The sequence below is a fragment of the Rhododendron vialii genome, chromosome 4a (assembly GCF_030253575.1).
Source record: "Rhododendron vialii isolate Sample 1 chromosome 4a, ASM3025357v1".
NCBI classification, from domain to species: Eukaryota; Viridiplantae; Streptophyta; class Magnoliopsida; order Ericales; family Ericaceae; genus Rhododendron; species Rhododendron vialii.
In genome coordinates this window covers 5,463,666-5,486,719 of record NC_080560.1, presented here as the reverse complement: position 1 = coordinate 5,486,719, position 23,054 = coordinate 5,463,666, and the positions used below count along the sequence as shown (strand labels likewise).

The window sequence follows — 23,054 nt, the reverse complement described above, 5'->3', positions numbered from 1 at the left end:
ATTTGATTTTTTGCTCGGATATTCTTTTCTACTAGGCTAATGAACAATTTCGACCATCGTGTTGGCACTCTTGATGGGGACATCTTATTTTCATAATCTTTTGCGGTGTACATTCGGCATTTATGATAGTAGGAGGTAAAACTGTTCGATGTAGCAATAAAAATAAGGCTACATATGTAACATACATGCTCACGAATGTACCTTGAACTGTCGTAAGTGTTACTCCATTTAATTTTTTTTAATTTCCCCTTAAAAGTTCCGAAAACACCTACTATATATAATGTATTCCATGCATCCAACGGACTCTTTACCGGGATCGGTCCCACCTACTGCATGAAACCGGGGACGGATGACCCTGTAGTGCACAATTTGCTAGAGATGAACGGTTCGAATTGCACACTACATACCTGTATCGTCCCGGTGTCTCCTATTGCACATGCCCATCCAATTTGCAAACTCCATAATCGCTCCAATATCAGAAGAAGTACAATATAAACCCTGCTACAAGATTTCACAACCCAACAGTTTTATTCCTTTTTGTTACTACAAACGTAACAGTTCACACGGCCAATTAATCTCTTACCCATCTCTCTCTCTCTCTCTCTCTAATATATGTAAGGAGCGGAATTTTATTGGAAGAACCTTCTCTCTCTCTCTAAATGGGTTTGTGGGTTCGTTGCAATTTGGCTGTGCTGCTGCTCAATGTTATTGCTATTGAGCTAGCAAATGTGCACAAGTGTTTAATTAAGGGAATGTGACTTGTTCCAGGGGAGTTGGGTGAGGGACCCATCGTACCCTCTCTACAATTCCACCACGTGTCCCTTCATCGAGAAAGAATTTGATTGCCAGAAAAATGGACGGCCCGATCGCGACTATCTCCAATACAGGTGGCAGCCCACTGGATGCAATTTAGAAAGGTACTCGTTTCGCCACACCAAAAGTTATTTAGTACTTATTTACTTATGTTCTTATGTTTAGATTTTTTTTTAGCTAAGAGTGGTTTTAATCTGGATGATGCATTTTTTGGGTAAGCATCATCCCTTGTTTTAAAACAAATACGATGAATAATGTGATCCCGGTAATCGGATCAACTTTTTTCCATGGAAGTAGTCATCACACACACTGTGGCCTAAATATCGTATGTGTGTGATCAGGTCTAAATGTTGTATCAACGGAGCGATAGATACAAGGGGACTATTTACGTAATGAGGCCTAATAATCGTATTAACGATGAAATAGGACCAAGGGAGCCAATAGAGGTGAGATTAAGCTTAATACACCCAATTATAAAAAGAAAAAGAAAAAAGGACCTATGCCCCAAACTGTTTATTCTTAGTCAAAGTAGTATTAATTGTGAACCTACAACTTTTATTTCACATGTTAAATAGAGTGCATGAAGGGCAGGCTTGGCGCAACGGTGAAATTGCTCAATTATGACTTAGGGGTCACGGGTTTGAATCGTGAAAACACCATCTCTACTTGCAGGATTAAGGTTGTAGCCCCGGGCATTGGGTTTGCCCTTTTTTTATAGAGTGCATGTAAGTTTAGAATCCACATCTTAAAATTACGTCTTCCTCCTTATTTTAACCACGTAATTACGTACGTAAATATGTATATATATTTCAGTCTTCTTCAGGTCAGGGATCCCTGATTTTTCTTACGAATCGCATCTCGTGCGAAAGTCTACTTTTTCGATCAAATTTTGATAATCCGAACCGTTCAATGTGTTTAAAACGTGTTTTTAATGGTACCCAAGAGAAATCAGAAAAACAAATGATCAGAAAGGGCTTGATCTAAGCAATTTTTTTTATAAAATGCTCATTTTATAAAAAAAACTGCTTAGATCAAGCCTTTTCCGGTCATATTTTTTGCCGATTTCTTGCTGGTACTCTTAATAACACATCTTAAACACATTGAACGGTTCAAATTATCAAAATTTGATTAGGAACAATAAGGTGTGGACCGTAACAAAATTAGGGATCTCTGACTTAAAAATTTCTGTGTGTGTGTGTGAGTGCGCGCGGGGCGGGGGGTTTGTTTGTTTATGACTTTATACTGGATTTTTGCATTTTTGCTAGATTATGGGGTGAAATAATTTGGATATTGTAGATTTGATGGAGTTGGGTTCTTGAAGAAATTCAAAGGGAATAAAATCATGTTTGTAGAGGATTCCTTGGTTCGAGACCAATGGCAGTCCTTGACATGCTTGCTCTACAATGCAAGGCCTAATTTAAAATACACTCTAAAGAGATCTGGTATGATCTCCACATTCACAATCAAGGTATGGTCGAGTAACACTTCAAACTCTCTTTGACATCCCGAAAATTATAACTCGCTGTCTTGGAGTACCGCCACATAGTGTGTCAAGGGTTTTTATTACCACGCATTCATGTGGAGCTTAGGACTAAATGCATATATGGAATCCACTTAAATGTGTGGTGGTAGATATCCCCAAAACACTACGTGAGTACGTGGCGGTGCTCTTGGAGCACCGAATAATCACTACTTAACATCGCGGGCATGCCCGGGTGTGATTGCTGCTTTTAAAATCAATTCAATGAAAATGCATTACCACGAGCGAATTGGAGGAACTCGGGGACCCTATGTGTTGTTCCCATCTGAGTCGTCCATTTCGGTAATGGACGGTTCAGATTTCATCTCGATCGAACAGTTCTCACTTCTCAGTCGTCCATCCATTCATTGTAGAGATGAAATCTGAGCTATTCATTGCCAAAATTGGACGACCCGGATGGAAGTGACAATAGGGATGAAATTTTTGGAATTCTTATTGGAATTGTGCTATCCCCACAGATGAATTAAGCACAGATAATGCAAACACTTTTTTTGTAAGGCCCACCCAGGATTCCGCAACAACGATCCAAACCGCTCATTCTTCTTAAAACAAGAGGACTCAGCACACAACACAGTATAACTAAATCAAAAAATAATCAAATCATTTGGTGATGGTGCAGGGATATGGAGTTAAAGTGATGTTTGATCGCAATGTGTTCTTGGTGGACATTATAAAAGAAAGCAAGGGTCGAATCTTGAAGCTTGACTCCATTGAGGATGGCAAGAATTGGAGAGGGATGGACATGCTGATCTTCAACACGTGGCACTGGTGGGGTTACAGAGGAGCCCACCAACCGTGAGTCAAAACTTCTCTCAACCCTTTAATTTGCTCCTTAAAAATTACTACTATTATACTGATTAATTAAAAAGTTGTTATCTTAATTCAGTAGTAATTTTGAATTTCCAGATGGGATTATATACAAGCAGGAGATCAGGTAGTGAAGGACATGGATCGGACGGCTGCGTTCGAGAAGGCGCTGGGTACATGGGGTAATTGGGTGGACACCAACATTGATCCATCCAAAACTAGGGTTTTCTTTCAAGGGATTTCTCCTCATCATTACTGTAGAGACCCATATTTTTTTGGACCGTATTTTTCTTTTGCAATCGTATGACTTGTCGAGATAGACGGTATGGATTTACGGTGTGGCGTGTTCGTGAAAGGATATAATGGTAATTATGTGAGAGGTGCACGTGTGTGTGTAGCGCGAGAAGCGGGGGATTCCTCCCCCACCTTTATCTTTTTCCCAGGGAGAATAATTCTCCCATTTCTCTCCCTCACTCTTCGGCTCACTGTCTCTCTCTCTCCTCCGAAATTTTTTTCTCCTCTCTTCTCTCTTCGATTTCATCCACCTAGGGTGAGATTCTGGACAAGGCCCGAGTATTAAAGTTGTTCTACGGAGCGCGGGCTTTCCGAATATCCAAGAAAAATTACGATCGGGCCACGTGAGAACTCGGTTGACTTGGTCAAAGGGTTGGGTTTTGCTCAAAACCCATGAGGTAGGGATTTCTTACGCTTGTTATGCGTTTGTATGTTGATTATGTTGATAGATCGTGCTTAAAATCGTTGTTTGAGACTATCCCTTTCATTTCCGAAATTCTGCAGAACAGGGTCTTCGTTGTTGGGGTTTTCTGCCGCCTTAAGCTCATAATTGAATTTTGGTTCCTTCGTATGAAATAGAGTAGACTTAAAGCCCGTTCTAATGCCGCTGGAATCACTTGAAACCGTTGAGAATTGAATTTATGGTGATATCTAGAATACTGGTCTGCAATCTGTCTCGTTTTCTGGGTTTCAGCCCACTTCGAACGACCATAACTTCCTCGTCCGATGTTCGTTTTATGCAAACTTTATATCGGTTCGAAGACCTCGAAGTCAGCTTTCATTCGCCACTGGAATCGTCTTAAAACTCTTAGTACACAAAAAGTTATGATCGATTGAGTGGAGGTATGTCAATCTGTCAGGCAGATTCGTGTAGCCTCGGTAAACCCCTGTTTAATCACCCTTGGAGTGCAGATTTGACTAGGGTTCCTTTGCGTCTTTCAAAGTTCATTCAATCGCCCAACTATTGAGACTGGAATCACTCAAAAATATTAAGAACTCGATTTATAGTGATTTGTAGAAGATTGCCTTGTAATCTGAAAATCTGGGCAGCTCACTGAGCAGTGTTCTTCATTGATTAGCTATGGTTAAACGACCCTATTGGTTATGGGTCCTTGTAGGTTTTAAAGATGGGTAAGTTGGTGATGTTTTGGCATTGGAATCATTGAAAGTTATTGAGTATGCTATTTTTAATAAATTTTTGAACACGAACTACTCTGCTGAAAATTAGAATATTTGACAATCATTCCTAAGCTTGAAAGATCGTATCGTACGACTCGTCGAACGTATCTGGGCCATTGGTTTTTCGTTAGCATAGTTGGAGTATCGTCGTAAAGGCTATAGTAGCGTGAAGGAGTCCGTGAACGTCGTAGACTATAAGAAATGTTGTGACGTGCTTAATTGGTAGAGGAGTACTTGTTTGATTAAAATGATTAAATGACTTTTGGATTCGATTGAATGATTTGATGTTTGTGGAACGCGGAATGAACGTGATGACAAATAGTCACAAAGAGATCTTTCAGGGCTCTTCAATGAGTAAATGCCTGGCAGGAGCTATATGCTCAAATCGTATAATTTCAGGGCTCTTAAATGAGTAAATGCCTGGCAGGAGCTATATGCTCAAATCGTATAATTTCAGGGCTCTTAAATGAGTAAATGCCTGGCAGGAGCTGTATGCTCAAATCGTACGCTTTCAGGGCTCGTTATCGAGTAAGTGCCTGGCAGGAGCTTAGGCTCAGACACATGACATGAAATTGGTTTATGAAGTTGATGAAAGAGATTCTGGCGACTGATGATAATGAGAAATGGGATTTGGTGATGAAATGTGGAATGTGAAAGATTGTGAAATTGTACGAGATGTAATGAATGGTACTAAGGCTGTTGTTTATTTACTTAGAATGATGTAGGAATATTGATGGTCCTTGTTTGACATATGAGCAGATAGATCCTTCATATAGGTCGCCTAGAATCCCTGATCATAGTGTGCTACTGTTGACAGTCTTGTGTACTTGGGCTTATCTGTCGTTACACTCTCACTCTAGATGCATAACTCATCATATTTTCCTATAACTTGCGTATAGATTTCTCTACTGGGCACGTGTATGCTCAAACCCTATCATTTTCAGGTACAAAAATAAGGAAGTTGGCATGGCGTGCATATCGTGCTTATTGATCATGTCTTTCAAAGGTATAAAAGAGGCGATTATTTGCATTTGATTCGAAAGGGGTATTTTTGGAAAGACATTTGTTAGAACTGTAATATTATTTTCTTCGGACATTGGTATTTCGATAACTTAGGGCCTCGAGCCAGGGATGTACTCATTGAATTTTATTTGAGAACAGTGAACAGAAAGGTCTTTTGGGGTATTATTTGTATTACAGTGAGGACTTTATTTATTAAAAGTGTTTATTATTTATGTCAAAAATCGAGGGCGTGACAACTTGGTATCAGAGCATATGTTTAGAATACCTAGAGACCGTGGGGAGACTTTTAGTCTCATGGGTTCAAAATTCGTTGCATATTTTTTTTCAAAACACAAGTATGCTTGCATGAATGAGTCGGTACATTATTGAGGTGTCGCATTTTGTATTATGGTAGAGTGACATTGAGTTGTTGACCTGCATTGGGAAGTTGGAGGCTTGGACCTCATTGTAGTGATTGTGGCTATATTGACGTGTGAAGCAAAATATAAGATAGCATGTGATAAAAGGGATGGAATGTTGATATGACTTATGAGATGAGTGTTAAATGTGTTTTTAATTGAATTGTTTGGATTATGTGTTAAGTTTCAAATGTGTTAAGTTAAGCCTATGTGAGATAAACTGTGTAAGGTATAAGTATAAGGTGAATAATATATGCATTGGGAATTGAGTTAGTGCGTGTCTTGAATGTGTTTGGAAGGTAAAGTCGTGTTGTGGTGATAACTGTGGTTGGTTACTGTAGTGGTAGTTACTGAGACAGTTAATATAAGCATAGGTAGGGCAAGTCGAACCTACATACGAGATATAAGTATCTAAAGTTGAGATAAGAATATGAGGGTTATAGGTAGGGTGTTTAGATACAGTATGTGTCTCCTGGACACCCAAGCGACTACCGATGAGATCCAATTGGAAGAGGCGCTTGATCACCGCTCCTTCTAGATGGAAGTCTCGGAAAGTCAATTGGACACTAGGATTGTGTATAGGTGTTAGATCTCTAGGCTTGAGATAGATGACTCTACGTAGGAATTTCGTAGAAAAATGAAGTGTTATGGTGTCGTAGTCTTCATTGTTGAGGTGAATGTCGTGGTGGTGTAGTTTTGATAGGATGGTAAAAAAAAAAAAGGAAGAAGACTTGAGGTGATAGATTTGAGAGGGACTAATGTTTAAATAGTGGTAGTGATAGCAGTGATGGTGATGAGAATAGTGTGGTTGATATTATTGAGGTTGAGTACAATTGTGGTAAATATCTTTGAGGAAAATTGATGTCGTTATGACTACTTAGTTGAAAGAAGAAATTTGTTAGCTGTGAAACTTGTGGTGAGCGGAACTGTTAAAAGATATTGGTGTGAGAGAATTGATTCTTAGGTGAGAAGTAGTTGGAATCTTAGAATGTGATGAGAAGTATAGACATGCTGTTTGCAACCCTCTAGTCTTGTTGGTATTTAGGAAGGAGTTTGTAAATTTGTTTGTGCTTGTATTGGTGTTTAAATTTTGGTATCGAGATAATCAATAGTTTTGGAAGTTCGTTAGTGCAACTATTGCACACATTGTGTAGGTATTTGGGTGATGAAATGCCATGTGATTGTAAAGTTGATAGAGAAATGATTAATATTGATGTTGTGTATTTGTTATGTGATATTTGAGATTGTGAAAATGGGAAACATGTGACTTGAGTAGACTAATTGACGAGAGTATTTGAGATTGATGGGTGAACAGAACATGTGAAAGGTATGATGAAGTTGAAAAGAACGAGATTACCATTGGGCTTTCTAGAGCCATGAAATGTGAAGTATAGGATACTTTGTGAGTCCGTGGATACTTGGTGAATCCGTTGGATACTTTGTGAGTCCGTGGATACTTGGTGAATCCGTTGGATACTTTGTGAGTCCGTGGATACTTTGTGAGTCCGTGGATACTTGGTGAATCTGTTGGATACTTTGTGAGTCTGTGGATACTTTGTGAGTTGGTGAGTCTGCTGGATACTGAGTGAGTCTATTAATGCGTGGATGTGTTTGGTGTTGTGTAAGCTACTAAATTGTACCGTGGGTTGTTGAAATATTTCGTGAATGAAATGTGCTGTTGTTTAGCTTTAACCTACATGTTTGATTTATTATGTAATCTCAATGCGAGAAATTTGCTTTTAGTATACGATGTAGAATAAACAGTGATGCTTATGTGGGTAGTTGCTACGAGTGTATGCCTTTCCTGAGTAGTAGTAACGATGTTTGGAGAATTGGGTTTAAGGAAAATAGTGGATTGATATTTTACTAGAACGGTTTTAATGTGTGTTGTGAAAAGTTATGTAGAAGGGACGCATTACCATAGAAGTGAGTTTAAGTTTCCGAAAATAGAAACCAGTGGTGATTCTCAGCGGGCTAGGGAATGTGGAGTATTGCTAGACTATTGGTTATGTTGGAATGTTGAATGGACGAAAAAGTAGATGGGGTTTAAGCCGAGTTGGTAAAAGAGTTATATGGGTAGCCAGAGGTGTGAGTTGGTGATTGTGGCTAGCGGTTTTGTTTATATGTGTTTGGTTGTGTTGACAATTATTAGCAGAATCAATAGAATTGAATAAGTTGTGAGGTGTGTTTATTCTTAAAGTCGAGAGAAAGATCAATAGATTGAAGTATGGGCAGTTTGACCATTATGAGTGGATGTTTATAGCTGAGCAATGGGTGATGAGTTATTATGTGGTTTAGAATTCGAGGCTTATTAGTTTTATTCCAATGGAGATTATTTGAGGTTCTTTGGATTGGTGAGTAAAGGTTTGATTCATTGATTGATGTTGATTGAAAAAGATAGAACTTGGAGTTTAGAATTCGAGTTTTTCTGAGCAGCTTAATTTGTCCTTCTAGAAATTTCGAGAAATACTTAGAGAACGTAAGGAGATTGTTTGTTGGATTTTGATGTGATTGTCATGTTGGTAAGTGGAGTCTAAGAATTTTGTACAGATGTGAAGACTTGAGGATTTGATAAAATGATAGTGGTTTGCGATTGAGTGTTGAGTGGTAGAACCATAATAATAGTGAGGATTTCGTGGAGTAATCAGAAAAAAAAAAAGAGAGGGTCTACATAGAAAGGAGAGGATGATGTGATTATTATGAGATGGCAGTATGAGGTTTGGTATTGTGGTTTGTGACTTGGTTGGACTTGGATGAGCAAATTTCGAGGACGAAATTATTTTTAAGGAGGGTAGGATGTAGAGACCCATATTTTTTTGGACCGTATTTTTCTTTTGCAATCGTATGACTTGTCGAGATAGACGGTATGGATTTACGGTGTGGCGTGTTCGTGAAAGGATATAATGGTAATTATGTGAGAGGTGCACGTGTGTGTGTAGCGCGAGAAGCGGGGGATTCCTCCCCCACCTTTATCTTTTTCCCAGGGAGAATAATTCTCCCATTTCTCTCCCTCACTCTTCGGCTCACTGTCTCTCTCTCTCCTCCGAAATTTTTTTCTCCTCTCTTCTCTCTTCGATTTCATCCACCTAGGGTGAGATTCTGGACAAGGCCCGAGTATTAAAGTTGTTCTACGGAGCGCGGGCTTTCCGAATATCCAAGAAAAATTACGATCGGGCCACGTGAGAACTCGGTTGACTTGGTCAAAGGGTTGGGTTTTGCTCAAAACCCATGAGGTAGGGATTTCTTACGCTTGTTATGCGTTTGTATGTTGATTATGTTGATAGATCGTGCTTAAAATCGTTGTTTGAGACTATCCCTTTCATTTCCGAAATTCTGCAGAACAGGGTCTTCGTTGTTGGGGTTTTCTGCCGCCTTAAGCTCATAATTGAATTTTGGTTCCTTCGTATGAAATAGAGTAGACTTAAAGCCCGTTCTAATGCCGCTGGAATCACTTGAAACCGTTGAGAATTGAATTTATGGTGATATCTAGAATACTGGTCTGCAATCTGTCTCGTTTTCTGGGTTTCAGCCCACTTCGAACGACCATAACTTCCTCGTCCGATGTTCGTTTTATGCAAACTTTATATCGGTTCGAAGACCTCGAAGTCAGCTTTCATTCGCCACTGGAATCGTCTTAAAACTCTTAGTACACAAAAAGTTATGATCGATTGAGTGGAGGTATGTCAATCTGTCAGGCAGATTCGTGTAGCCTCGGTAAACCCCTGTTTAATCACCCTTGGAGTGCAGATTTGACTAGGGTTCCTTTGCGTCTTTCAAAGTTCATTCAATCGCCCAACTATTGAGACTGGAATCACTCAAAAATATTAAGAACTCGATTTATAGTGATTTGTAGAAGATTGCCTTGTAATCTGAAAATCTGGGCAGCTCACTGAGCAGTGTTCTTCATTGATTAGCTATGGTTAAACGACCCTATTGGTTATGGGTCCTTGTAGGTTTTAAAGATGGGTAAGTTGGTGATGTTTTGGCATTGGAATCATTGAAAGTTATTGAGTATGCTATTTTTAATAAATTTTTGAACACGAACTACTCTGCTGAAAATTAGAATATTTGACAATCATTCCTAAGCTTGAAAGATCGTATCGTACGACTCGTCGAACGTATCTGGGCCATTGGTTTTTCGTTAGCATAGTTGGAGTATCGTCGTAAAGGCTATAGTAGCGTGAAGGAGTCCGTGAACGTCGTAGACTATAAGAAATGTTGTGACGTGCTTAATTGGTAGAGGAGTACTTGTTTGATTAAAATGATTAAATGACTTTTGGATTCGATTGAATGATTTGATGTTTGTGGAACGCGGAATGAACGTGATGACAAATAGTCACAAAGAGATCTTTCAGGGCTCTTCAATGAGTAAATGCCTGGCAGGAGCTATATGCTCAAATCGTATAATTTCAGGGCTCTTAAATGAGTAAATGCCTGGCAGGAGCTATATGCTCAAATCGTATAATTTCAGGGCTCTTAAATGAGTAAATGCCTGGCAGGAGCTGTATGCTCAAATCGTACGCTTTCAGGGCTCGTTATCGAGTAAGTGCCTGGCAGGAGCTTAGGCTCAGACACATGACATGAAATTGGTTTATGAAGTTGATGAAAGAGATTCTGGCGACTGATGATAATGAGAAATGGGATTTGGTGATGAAATGTGGAATGTGAAAGATTGTGAAATTGTACGAGATGTAATGAATGGTACTAAGGCTGTTGTTTATTTACTTAGAATGATGTAGGAATATTGATGGTCCTTGTTTGACATATGAGCAGATAGATCCTTCATATAGGTCGCCTAGAATCCCTGATCATAGTGTGCTACTGTTGACAGTCTTGTGTACTTGGGCTTATCTGTCGTTACACTCTCACTCTAGATGCATAACTCATCATATTTTCCTATAACTTGCGTATAGATTTCTCTACTGGGCACGTGTATGCTCAAACCCTATCATTTTCAGGTACAAAAATAAGGAAGTTGGCATGGCGTGCATATCGTGCTTATTGATCATGTCTTTCAAAGGTATAAAAGAGGCGATTATTTGCATTTGATTCGAAAGGGGTATTTTTGGAAAGACATTTGTTAGAACTGTAATATTATTTTCTTCGGACATTGGTATTTCGATAACTTAGGGCCTCGAGCCAGGGATGTACTCATTGAATTTTATTTGAGAACAGTGAACAGAAAGGTCTTTTGGGGTATTATTTGTATTACAGTGAGGACTTTATTTATTAAAAGTGTTTATTATTTATGTCAAAAATCGAGGGCGTGACAATTACCGGTAATCTCTTTAATTAATGGGTGGTGGCCAACTTTTACTCCATCCATTCCAATTTAATTGTTCTTGGTTCTATTCCAACCGGATAAAAAACTAGTTATATCTTTAAATCGGTAATGAAAATTATATATTCAATATAAATCTTGTTTGATAGATCTTGATTAGTTTTATAATACAAAATATAATCAGTTGAAAAGTGACACAGACTTCCAAAAAAGACAATTAAAATGGGGCGAATGGAGTACTAATTAGCGGTCCTGTATTTTTGTATGTCAAAAAAGGAAAAATAATTTTTGCCCTCCCCTTTTATCTGTTTGCACTCTTTTTCTTGTCTTTGTTCACATGAAATGACAAAAATGCCCTTAGTATGTGAAAAGTGAGTGAATAAGTAAGGATTGTTTGATAATTCCATGTGGATAAAAAGGAAGTGCAAAAATCATATCTTGGCACCCATGCATGCATGCATTGCTTTCCTGAGAACTTTCTTCATGCTTGCATTACTTGAACGACATCATATTCCATGGGTGTTTTCTTGGTTGGCTTCTTGTCAATCTCGGATTTTTTAGCACAGGATTGTTCTTACTTAGTTTCAGAATATGATGCTTTCAAGTCATTGTTTCTTTAATCTTTGTAATAATTTCAGAGATTGATAAATTTTTGCCTCTCCAAAAAAAAAATAAAATTTCTTAATTTTTTCTAGAGGAACAACTCTATCTTCTCTAACTTTAGTCCTTTTTGATTTCTTTTGCTATTTTCAAACTAAAAAATAAAGTACTTTTGTCAGTAATTTCTCAAATTCTTTGTCCTAATTAAAAATGTATTTATTTTTCTCTAAAAGTAACAATTAAAAAAAAAAACCCGAAAATTGTAGGACGGATGGAGTACTTACTTCTAATTAACCATAACCATTATTGATTTGTCATTAATAATATTGCCTGTGCTTTAACCAGAGGCATGGAGTGGAACGAACGCGGAGCGAACAAATGCAGGGGGCAAATGACGCCGTTATTGGGCTCAAAGTATCCGGGAGCCTTACCGCCGGCCGTTGCCTTGGTGAGAAGGGCCTTGAGCAAGATCAAGAAGCCTGTCACTCTGCTCGACATAACCTCCCTATCCCAACTGAGGAAAGATGGGCATCCTTCAATTTATGGAAATAGTGGCGGAAGAGGACTTGATTGCACCCATTGGCCGGTGTGTTGCAAGAGTCCCTGATACTTGGAACCAGATTCTTTTCCAACTTATTTCTCACTAAAAATGATGAGCTTATTTTATTATTTATAGCTATTGAAATGTCTTTATAGAAAATCATGGACTCAATAATAAGGGTTTAGTGAGTAATGAGTCTTTTGAAGTAGTAGTGTACTAAGGTTTGATAACTTTCCTCAATATTCTTAGTTGTAGTTAGTAAGGTTCACATAGGAATTTACTGTTTGTCTATTGGGGCCCTTGCCACCCCCAATTTGGAAAAATCTATAATTTTTAAGGAATTTTCATTTTACATATAATACTTACCATGTCTGGGCCCCTCATAAATTAGTTATCCGAGAATGCAACACCTTCGGTACCCCACATGTCTGTGGATACGGTTGATCAGACGGTTGAAATGATGCCACATATCCAAGATTTAACCAAATATGACCGGTGAAACAGGTCATTCACCTTTAATGTAACAAACAGTAAATGGCATAACAAATACTAAAAAAGAGACATAAAAAAATCTAGAGGGCATAAAGATGAGTATAACATTTCCATTAAAGGGTGTAACAATAGTACAACAAAAAACAAAAATGGCATAACAAAAACAAATAGGCATAACAGGGACCTGAGTTCCATGTCTTCGATCTCCATTAAAACAAATCTTCTTCAAATCAAAACACGTGCATATCAGGGACTTGAGTTCTAACATAACGAGTGTTTCTCCGTAGGCACTTCTCTTGAAGCAGAAAGGGGATTTGATGGAGCTGGTGGATCCTAAGTTGGGTTCAGACTTCAACAAAATAGAGGTCACAGTAATGATAAATGTAGCTCTTCTGTGCGCCAACGTGTCACCAGCGGTTAGGCCTGCTATGTCTTCAGTTGTCAGCATGCTCGAAGGAAGAACTATCCCAGAGTCGTCGTTGGTTCCAGATCCAGACGCCTCCAATGAGCAGATGAACCTGAAGGGAATGATGATTGACCTTCAAAGAAGACTTAAGACTGATGCAAGTGAAGGCCAAATTCAGAGTATGTCAACTGATGGACCCAGCACTGCTGCTTCTACGTCTGGCGATTATCTCTACCCCTTCAACTGGGACTCCGACATTTAGAACAGATATATAGGTGGTAGATATTGGCATTGTCTTTCTTTTCTTCCATTTACATTTTGATCGCGCGGCTTTTGGCTTAAGTAGGTACCAGGCTACTTAATTGTTGTAACTTTTTAAACCTCCATTTTAAGAGGTCCTTCAAATATTAAGTATGATGAAATATGGTTATCAAACAAACTTAATGACTTATTACTTAATACATTCTATTTTAAGTGCTGAATTGGGCTATCAAGCAACCATGATCACCTAATTTTCAATTTAAAAGTTTGGTTGCTGGAATCTGAATGAAAATCATTCGATTTAGACAAATAGTTACCTATGACCAATTGCGTGCGATTATTATTATTTTTTGCAGGGTTAATTAAAATCTCATATTGTAAGAGATGAACTAGTCCACCCATCAAAAGGGAACCATGTTCAATGGTCGCGCACCTTTAAAGGTGGATGAACAAAATTGAACAGTAGTGAGCATTTAAAATAGAATGGAAGGAGTGGTACGAAAATGATCTTATTTATCCCAATTTTGCTATCAGCAACGACCAAAAAACCGACCACTATACCGATCCTACGTGGAAAGGTTAGGGGTTCCACTGTTCCTAATTCTCCCAGCTTCACAAACGCGCGAGAATGAAAAAGAAAGACCCAATTTAAAAAATTTGGGAAAGTGATTCAGTACACTCTCTTTCTCTCCAAAAACGATCCAGTACTCTCTCTCTTCTCCTCTCTTTTCTCTCTCAACGCACCACCGACGGCCACCCCAAAACTCCCCCACCACCACCGACGCACCCCCTCACAATTTGCTCTCTTCTCTCTCCTCCATCTCACACACTGTCATCTCGTCGCACCCCCACCGACGAGCAACCCCAAACCCACCCCTACCACCCTCGACGGGCAACCCCAAACCAGACCCTACCACCACCGACACACCACCACGATCTCTTCTTTCTCACAGGTATCTCTCTCTCTCTCTCACTTCCCTCTCCGCTAATCTACATTCGATTCTTTCAGTGAAGTGCACACACGAAAAAATTAGGGTTTTTTTTTTTTTTTTTCAGTTTTCATAATATTGTGATTTTTAATTAGGGTTGTCGATTTTGATAGTCGTGGTTGTGAACCTGTTGAGTGAATATATTGCTTTTGGGTGTCGATTCTTTTGATTGAAAAATTTTCAGTTCTTTTGGCTGTCGATCTGTTGATGGTAGTGACTTGTTTGGCCCTTATGAGCTTCTCAACTTCACTCTTCTTGGACCCTACTCATTTGGTAAGTACTCCCGCTGAGAACTTTTTCCTGATTGAATTATCAAGGGCCCCCATTGCTGAGAATTAATCCTATTCCAATAGCTTTTTTGTGGTTAATTGAAGTTTCAAGAAACCATAGCTATTGAAAACCATTTTTATCTGTGGACTTCGGAAGAGGATTTTTGGCAGCCACCCCAGGTAGTTCGATTTATGACTTGTTTGTGTTGTTTTTGCTTATATTTTTGTACACATATTAATCATTTGCTCAAGTGACTAGGTCGTACTTTTACTACACGGATGGGGCAGCATTACTGCAGATTTTTCATGCAAACAAGGAATTAATCATCGATTAATCGTTGATTTATCGCTGGCGGGATCCATCCGATTAGGTCCGACTAATGATTAATCGCCGATTACTAATTAATATACACCGCTTAATTGCCGATTAATCGCTCGAAGGTGGTTGACCACCCGACTAGCGCCTAACAACTTTTAGAACATTGCTCATAGACCCAAATATAGGATCTAAGAGAACATATCGGCCAAATGCATATGGTATGACTAAACTGGATAACTTGTATCTTTGAGAATCAAAACTAGACATATGCTTATTCTTTCTAGCCATCTGAATTTCACGTCTTTCATGCAATGTTCGCACTCCTGAACTAAAGAAAAACTAGGCAGAATGTTTAAGTAGGTGTGTTTATTTGGCTTGAAATTTTTCCGTCTTTCATGTTCTAGAAATGGCAGGAAAACAAGACTATTACATGGGTGTGGCACACAACACCAGCTGAGCAAGCACAGTCTCCTCCATTGTTGGAATTTGCTAAAGGAAGTTCAAGTGAAACAAAAAAGGAAGTTGGAAGTTCAAATGAGACAAAAAGAATGTGGTGGTGTTCAGGGCTGGGCCAAGGGTTTTAGATGCCCAAGGCCTAATAAAAAAAGTGTGCCCTAAAGAGTGCTTAACAATTTTTACAGCAACAATCACCATATATATTAGTATGTTTTATTTGTGAATTTAATATTCAAATTTAAAAGAAAAATTAAATCAAACAAAAAATTCTTACCAAAACATTTATGGTGCGTTTGAACTTTGATCTTGAGTCACTATGCTTAAGTAGTTAAAAATATAAGAGGTGTAAAATCCATAATTTATTCTGACAAGTAAGAGTCATCATATTATATGCAAGAGTCCACGGTTTCCACTAAAATTTTTGAGCAATTTGATCGGAAGAAATAGAGTATCATTTTCACTTATGCGCAGTAGGAGGAGGCTAAGAGCTGAGAAGCGCAAGGGCCAAGAATATGAAGAAAAAACAAATAGTGCCAAAAAAAGAGACTTGAGGTTTCGAACCTAGTGCCCCATAATCTTTATTGAAGTTACAAACACCACTCGACTGGAATACCTTTAATGTTATATCATGGAAAAACTTTTATATAACATCTAATTTTAGTGCCCCAAAAATTTGAAATATTTGGAATGCCCAAGGCCCAGGCCTCTTGGGCCTTGTGCCTGGGCCGGCCCTGGTGGTGTTGTATTGTCATTGTTTTTGCCAATGCAATGTTTTTTTTTTTTGTCAATGTAATGTTACGACAATATGTAGTTGTTAAGGTTGGAACTTGTTACTCTTTTGGAATATCAAGCTGTAGTGTGGTGGTGGAACCATTATTTTTTGTAACTTGGGAGCATATATGACATGGTGTTTCAATTGTTGTAGATTCCTTTCTTCTAATTAATTACTCTAGTATTGTACTTGTAATTGCAATGTGTGGACTCATATTGTGGGTATGAGTCCTGGGCACAGTTTTAAATATCGGCCGATTCGTACTGGAATTTGAGGGTTGCGGTTCGGATATAGGCCGGTATAACGGGGAGATTGGAAATCACAGGTGAACTGGCCAATATCTGATACGTATCGGTCTGTACCGGATTTTTGTGGACTGGTTTGGGGAAAAGAAACGTTCCAGGAAGAAAAAAGGAAAAACGGGGGAAAAAACCGTTCCAGGAAGAAAAAAAGGGAAAAAAAAAACGTTTCGGAATTTTAGCAAAACATGAGCTTAATCGTAGTGCGTGCGCCGTGAAGCAGACTCGATTAACTGGTTTCCAAACCAATTTTCCAAATTGCTACCCATTTACTTGAGCATGTGAGACCTCTCCTAGAGTCCTCATTCCCAAACCCACTAAAGTGCAAAATCATTTAAAGTAGATAGAAGTTTTGTGACTTCCCAATGTGGGACTAGAGAAAAGTAAGCCAATGTTGGGAGCAAAAGCCGCAAAAGTATATTTTTCAAATTTTATACATGATTTTTAAAAATTCACGACCGCGACACCCGATTCCCGCGACGTATCATTGATACGTTCCGATACCGATATACCGCGACTGATACCGCGATTTAAAACTATGGTCCTGGGTTATTTTTGGCAGCAACTTAACTCAAGCAAATTCATTATAATCAATGCATAACTGTTACTTGAAGCTGGATTACAGGTCCTGCATGAATTATGCATTCCTGTTGAGAATGAAGAAGAGTTCTTTTGAACAGGAAAATTTGGTTTTTGTTGTTCCCGCGAAGCGAAGATCATTCGCTTGGCAAATGACAAATACTAATTTGTTGTTTGGCCCCTTTGCTCCCAATCTCTGGTGACTTGGAACTTCTGATTGCCTAATATAACAGTTGACAAGTTCTTATATTGGGAGCTCTGAAATGTATTAAGACCAAACTCTGGACTCAAATCATGTCCATATATCCATTACCCCATCAGTATGGAACACTCAAGCAAACTCAGTAAAATCAAGTTTGACTATAGAAAGGCAAAGTGAAGCACATATTCGTGTTGACAGTTACATAACAAATTACAAATGATAAAAGAAAGGTCGAACAAATCATGACATTTCAGTTTTTTCGCATGTAGGACACGATACGATACAGATACACCGACACGACATGCATAAGAGTTCCATTTCCACATGGGGAATGCGATTGTGCTTTGAGTCGAGGTATTGTCCGATTCCATGTCGCTCGGTGGGTACAGAAGTTGCACTTTGTTTGAAACCTTCATTCTATCCTCACATCCAGTGATATCACCTTTTCTTACTTTAAGTTTGCCTTCAGATGAAGAATTAGAGTCCATCCAGCATCACCGGTCTCTTCTTTGTACATCTGTTCAACCGTGGGCTTCCAGAGATGCACCCATGCATTTATAACAAGTTTGAGACCTTAGATGATCAAAGAAAGTATATCAGTACATTATAAAAGTAGAACAAATGACAAAAATGCTCCATAAATTTGAAAGAAACGAATTATGAAGGTGGTAACCAACCTATCAATTATTTTTCATGTTTAAGGCAATATTACTACTATAAGCCACCATATATTCCATGAATTGCTTGCAAAATTCAAATCGACCCACCAAATTGAAATGCTCAATAGTCAATCTGAATGCAGAGATATACTGTACACCAAATCAAGAAAAAACTTTCTAACTGATGGGCACGACTGCACTAGTTCAAGACAACCTCAAACTTAACACTAATCACCCCTGGGTCTTAACCATCGAACGTTTATAGGAAATGGACTCAACAATTACAGCTTTTTAGGCACTAGTAAGTTCTCACAACACAAACTTTTTGGAATATCAGCCATTAATCTGACTAATATTAGTAAAGACGGACTTGAATCCAACAAATAATATAAAATCAAGAATTTTTCCAAACAGCTAGCAGTGCATTTCATCAAAGGTAGTGCAGAAACCCTATGGTTAATTTTACTATAGTTTCTGCTGCTTGTTTGTTCACATTTCTCGTACAATTTGGTTAGAGCATTTAGTTCATTTATACTTAAGACTACTCTATTCAACTGCTTCACAAATAACAAGCTGTGTAAATGCCTTTCCAGTAGAGTGAGAGAGAGAGAGCAAGAAACAGAGGGTTAACTTGTTAAGATGACAGTAAAAACGCACAAAAGGTGTGATGGCTAATATCAAACTCACTAGCAATTTTTTCGTCTCCAACCAAAAGAAACGATAACATTTACAACAACTACGATCAACAGATCGACAGCCAGAAGAACTGAAATTTTTTCAATCAACAGAATCGACACCCAAAGCAATTTATTCACTCAACAGGTTCACAACCACGACTATCAGAATCGACAACCCTAATTAAAAATCACAATATTATGAAAACTGAAAAAAAAAAAAAAAACCCTAATTTTTTCGTGTGTGCACATCACTGAAAGAATCGAATGTAGATTAGCGGAGAGGGAAGTGATAGAGATACCTGTGAAAAAGAAGAGATCGTTGCCGAGCAAAAAAATTTAAGCCGAGCAAAAAAAAAAAAGAAGAGATCGTCGTGGTGTGTCGGTGGTAGTAGGGGCGGGTTTGGGGTTGCTCGTCCGCGGGGGTGCGATGAGATGACAGTGTGTGAGATGGAGGAGAGAGAAGAGAGAAGATCGTGAGGGGGTGCGTCGGTGGTGGGGGGGGGAGTTTTGGGGTGGCCGTCGGTGGTGTGTTGAGAGAGAAAAGAGAGGAGAAGAGAGAGAGTACTGGATAGTTTCTGGAGAGAGAGGGAGTACTCACTTTCCCAAATTTTTTAAATTGGGTTTTTTTTTTTCATTCTCGCGCGTTTGTGAAGCTGGGAGAAGGAACAGTGGGACCCCTAACCTTTCCACGTAGGATCGGTATAGTGGTCAGTTTTTTGGTCGTTGCTGATAGCAAAATTGTATTTACCCCTCCTGAAGTGACATTTTTTTCAAAGAAAATTCAGATGTTAATATCAATGACTAATCAAAATGGAAAAAGACGGTACTTCAGCGGTTGAAAGCAATACTACCAGAATATTTATGAAAGATGAACCCGGGGAAACTGCACATCTATGGAAAAAATTTCAGTGACAGACGGGTATCACGTGGTGTCCGTTAAGTGCATCCGAACCGTCCATTGCATTTTTGGATGGCTCGGATTTGAAAAGAGAAAAATGAGAGAAAGTGTTGAATGAGAGGAGAGAGAGGGTTTCAATCTGAGCCGTCTAAAAGTGTATTGGACGGTCCGAATGTGTCGAGCGGGATACGACATGGAATATACTCACCAGGCACCCAAAAATTTCTCCACATCTAGACTATATTTTCAAAGAAAATTCAGTGTTAATATCATGAGTACTAATCAAAATGGGACAAGATAGTACTTTAGCGGTAGGAGTATCGAAAATGCTAAGGCCGCCGACAGTCAGAGCACTAATTGGGAATCGACGGACACGCGGGTTCACTCCGGATCTCGTACGGATGATCTAAACTGTTGAGTAATTTAAAAAAAAAAGCCGAGTGGACTTATTAAAAATCTGCTCAATTTATGGTAAAAGATTATACTCCCTCCGTCCCTTATTTATAGTCCGGTATTTCATTTTGGGCTGTCCCTTAATAAGTGTCCATTTTGTAAAGTTAGTGGGTAAAAGTTGGTGAATTGTCTATTTTGTCCCTAAAAGTAAATTCTATTTTAAAAAATAAGTGAGTAAAAGTGTAATGATGATGGATAAGTAAAGAAAGTGGAGGAAAAAATTGATGTGAAAGGTATAATGATGATGTCTTTTTAATAAGTTGGAATTACGAAGCAAGACTTTTAAAAAGGAACGGAGGGAGTATATCAAAATATTTTGTCAAATGTGCAGTACACATCTAGGCTTCCTAGCCGCTCACATCCATCGTGGAAATACATATAACTGTCCAAAAACAAATTGGCTTCACATAATGAGGATTGATGGCAACGGGGTCCTTCTTTTCATATGATCTTTATGAAACAAATACGGAGTTGTAGTTTTGACAACACCAAGGCATTAATGTCCAATTAAATTGTCACGATCCAAACCCGTAGGGAAGGAATACATGATCGACCAGTGAGAAGGAGTCACCAAAGGCCATCTTGTACTGCGTCTGTAAATTTCTTTCTAAAAATAATGAGTTTATTAACTTAAAAACGCGGAAGCGATAAATTTAAAAACTCATTATAATTACATACATTCAGAACCATCATAAGTGATAGTACAACAAACATGGCTTGCATGTTTTATTTAACAACTAGCTTGTGGGCACTACTATAGGCCGCACCAAATACAAACTATTTTACAAGGTTTTACAAACTTTTTCAACATATTACAATACCGAAATTGAAAAAGCAACGTCATTAGCAGGAAAGACTAGAGAGATTAGTCAATTATTTATCCACGTATGTCCTGAAATGTTTTATAAACACAAAACGTTTCAGTGAAAATTTCGATATACTAAGTTTCCACAATTTGGCATGCAAAGTCATTTTATGCATTTTCTTTCCACTTTACAATAGAACGAGGGGAGAACAGAAGAAATGGGGGAGAACATGCATGTCTCTTTTCAACATCTTTCATGAATGGAACACTGGCAATGATTGGGTAGCTAGCCCAAGATTTAGGTAATGATATCAAGACCTCAGAATACCCGGCAATATTCCTCATAATGACCAAACTCAACGTTCAGATGTTCCGATACCGATAACCTCGGTTTCCTTTCTCTTTAAAGGAATTTCATCCCTTAACTTTAATTGCTTCTCTTTTAGCAATTCAATGTTCCGATTATCAACAATTAGAATTCCTTTTCAGTTAAAAGTGACGTTTCCTTGCAAGCCGTCCAATTTTAATTAATTCATGTGAGGTTTGATGCTTTTAATTAAACACATAATTAATCACTTATGCAGCATTTTAAATCATAATTATATAAACAGAGTATATTCGTAATTACTTACGTCTGATGCATAAGTCCCAAAAGCAACACATTGCATGGAGATTTAACAAATTGAACTGGGACCTGTTCGGGTCATAAATTCAACTGTAGTTAATATCTTAAATATATCGGACGCTTCTAATTTAAAGCCTCGCTCTAGTGACGTGGCATATTTTTCGTGCTTAATAAAATTCCAGCGATGGTTCGGAGCCTCGTGGCTTCACAGCCCGTGTTTGGAAAATAATTAATAACTCCATAACTTTCACCAATAATCATCATTCTTTATCAACTCACGATTTTTCCCAAAAATCATGTTTAAATCTTATAAATAACATAATTATTCTAAAAATTTTCTTTTTTTACTTTAAAAAAAAATATAATCTATACCAATTATATATTTTTCACCTTTCTAATTCCAAAATCAATACCTTTTTCAATTATACAATACAATCAATTTTAAAAATTCATAACCTTCCAATTTATTCACTTTTCCAGTAAGATACATGTGATTTAATAAAAATCATATTCATTCTTATTTTCTATCAAAAAAACAAATTATTACGTTTTCACACTTCAAAATCATGTTCAAACTTCATTACTAAAAAAATAGATTGTTTATTCCACTAAAGAATGAAAACAATCTTTAACAGTAGTATATATATAACTGATATCTAAATATATATACCTATATACATATTTGTACATGCATATATGCATATACGTACATATACAGTGAGAGGGAGAGAGGCTCAGAGGACCCGTGAGTGAGAGAGGGAGAGGGAGATCGAGAGAGAGAGAGAGAGAGGAATATACCGAGGGAGAGGGGAGAGAGAGAGAGAGAGAGAGAGAGAGAAAGAGGGAGAGGAGGTGGGTGGTTTTGGGTGGTGGTAGAGGTGGTGCCGTGTGATGTGGGAGGTGATGCCACGGCGCGGCGACGGCGGCAGCTTGAGCCGTGAAAGGACGAGGAGAGGGAGAGTTCCGTGAGAGAGGGAGGTGAAGGTGGCGGTGGTTATGGAAGATGATGGAGGTGTCGTGAGGGTGAGAGAGGAGAAGGGTGGCGGGGATGTGTTTGCTCGGTGGTGATGCCAGTGCGGTGGAGGTGGTGATGGTACGGAAATGAGAGGAAGAAGAAGATAATTATAGGAGAAAGAGAGAGGGGCGTCGGCACAGAGAGAGAGAGAGAGATGAGGTGTAGCGTGTACGGCTAGGAGCAAAGAGGGGACAAGGGTGAGTGGGTGTTGTTTTCCTTTTTCTTTTCTTTTTTTCCTGTTCCTTTTTCTTTCTCTCTGGCACGGGCGGCAGTGCACATGGGCTTCTGGCTAGGGATGACTCGCGCGGTCGTGTGTCACGCGGCGTATGAAGGTCTGGTTTTCGGTTTTGAAAAATTACAAAATTAATATCGTAGCTTGAATAAAATATTTTGAAATTAACC

General features: G+C 38.5%; 1 protein-coding gene, 3 long non-coding RNA genes and 1 pseudogene across 11 annotated transcripts in view; all 5 read left to right on the top strand.

Annotated features, from left to right (window-relative positions):
- Positions 1 to 23,054, top strand: part of LOC131322418 (probable leucine-rich repeat receptor-like serine/threonine-protein kinase At3g14840) — a 156,536-nt gene that overhangs the window by 18,021 nt on the left and 115,461 nt on the right. Inside the window, exon 24 of one of the 7 annotated variants that reach the window (XM_058353747.1) lies at positions 13,256 to 13,813. The exons of the other annotated variants lie outside the window; for them this stretch is intronic. Within the exon in view, the coding sequence (XP_058209730.1) occupies positions 13,256 to 13,636 (381 nt within the window). The 3' untranslated portion in view covers positions 13,637 to 13,813. Of the gene's footprint in view, positions 1 to 13,255; positions 13,814 to 23,054 lie in introns of those variants that run through there. 7 annotated transcript variants of the gene reach the window in all.
- On the top strand, positions 766 to 12,582 carry LOC131322435 (protein trichome birefringence-like 41; annotated as a pseudogene).
- Positions 3,512 to 8,521, top strand: LOC131322437 (uncharacterized). Of its 2 annotated transcripts, XR_009198836.1 has the most exons (3): positions 3,625 to 6,727; positions 6,791 to 7,442; positions 7,598 to 8,521. It is a non-coding gene; the product is annotated as an uncharacterized LOC131322437 (long non-coding RNA). The 2 variants fall into 2 exon arrangements; XR_009198835.1 differs by having other exon boundaries at positions 3,512 to 7,442.
- Positions 8,840 to 11,327, top strand: LOC131322439 (uncharacterized). The gene is made up of 2 exons (XR_009198839.1): positions 8,840 to 9,287; positions 11,013 to 11,327. It is a non-coding gene; the product is annotated as an uncharacterized LOC131322439 (long non-coding RNA).
- Positions 14,262 to 15,767, top strand: LOC131322436 (uncharacterized). Its single transcript, XR_009198834.1, has 3 exons — positions 14,262 to 14,588; positions 14,839 to 14,897; positions 15,626 to 15,767. It is a non-coding gene; the product is annotated as an uncharacterized LOC131322436 (long non-coding RNA).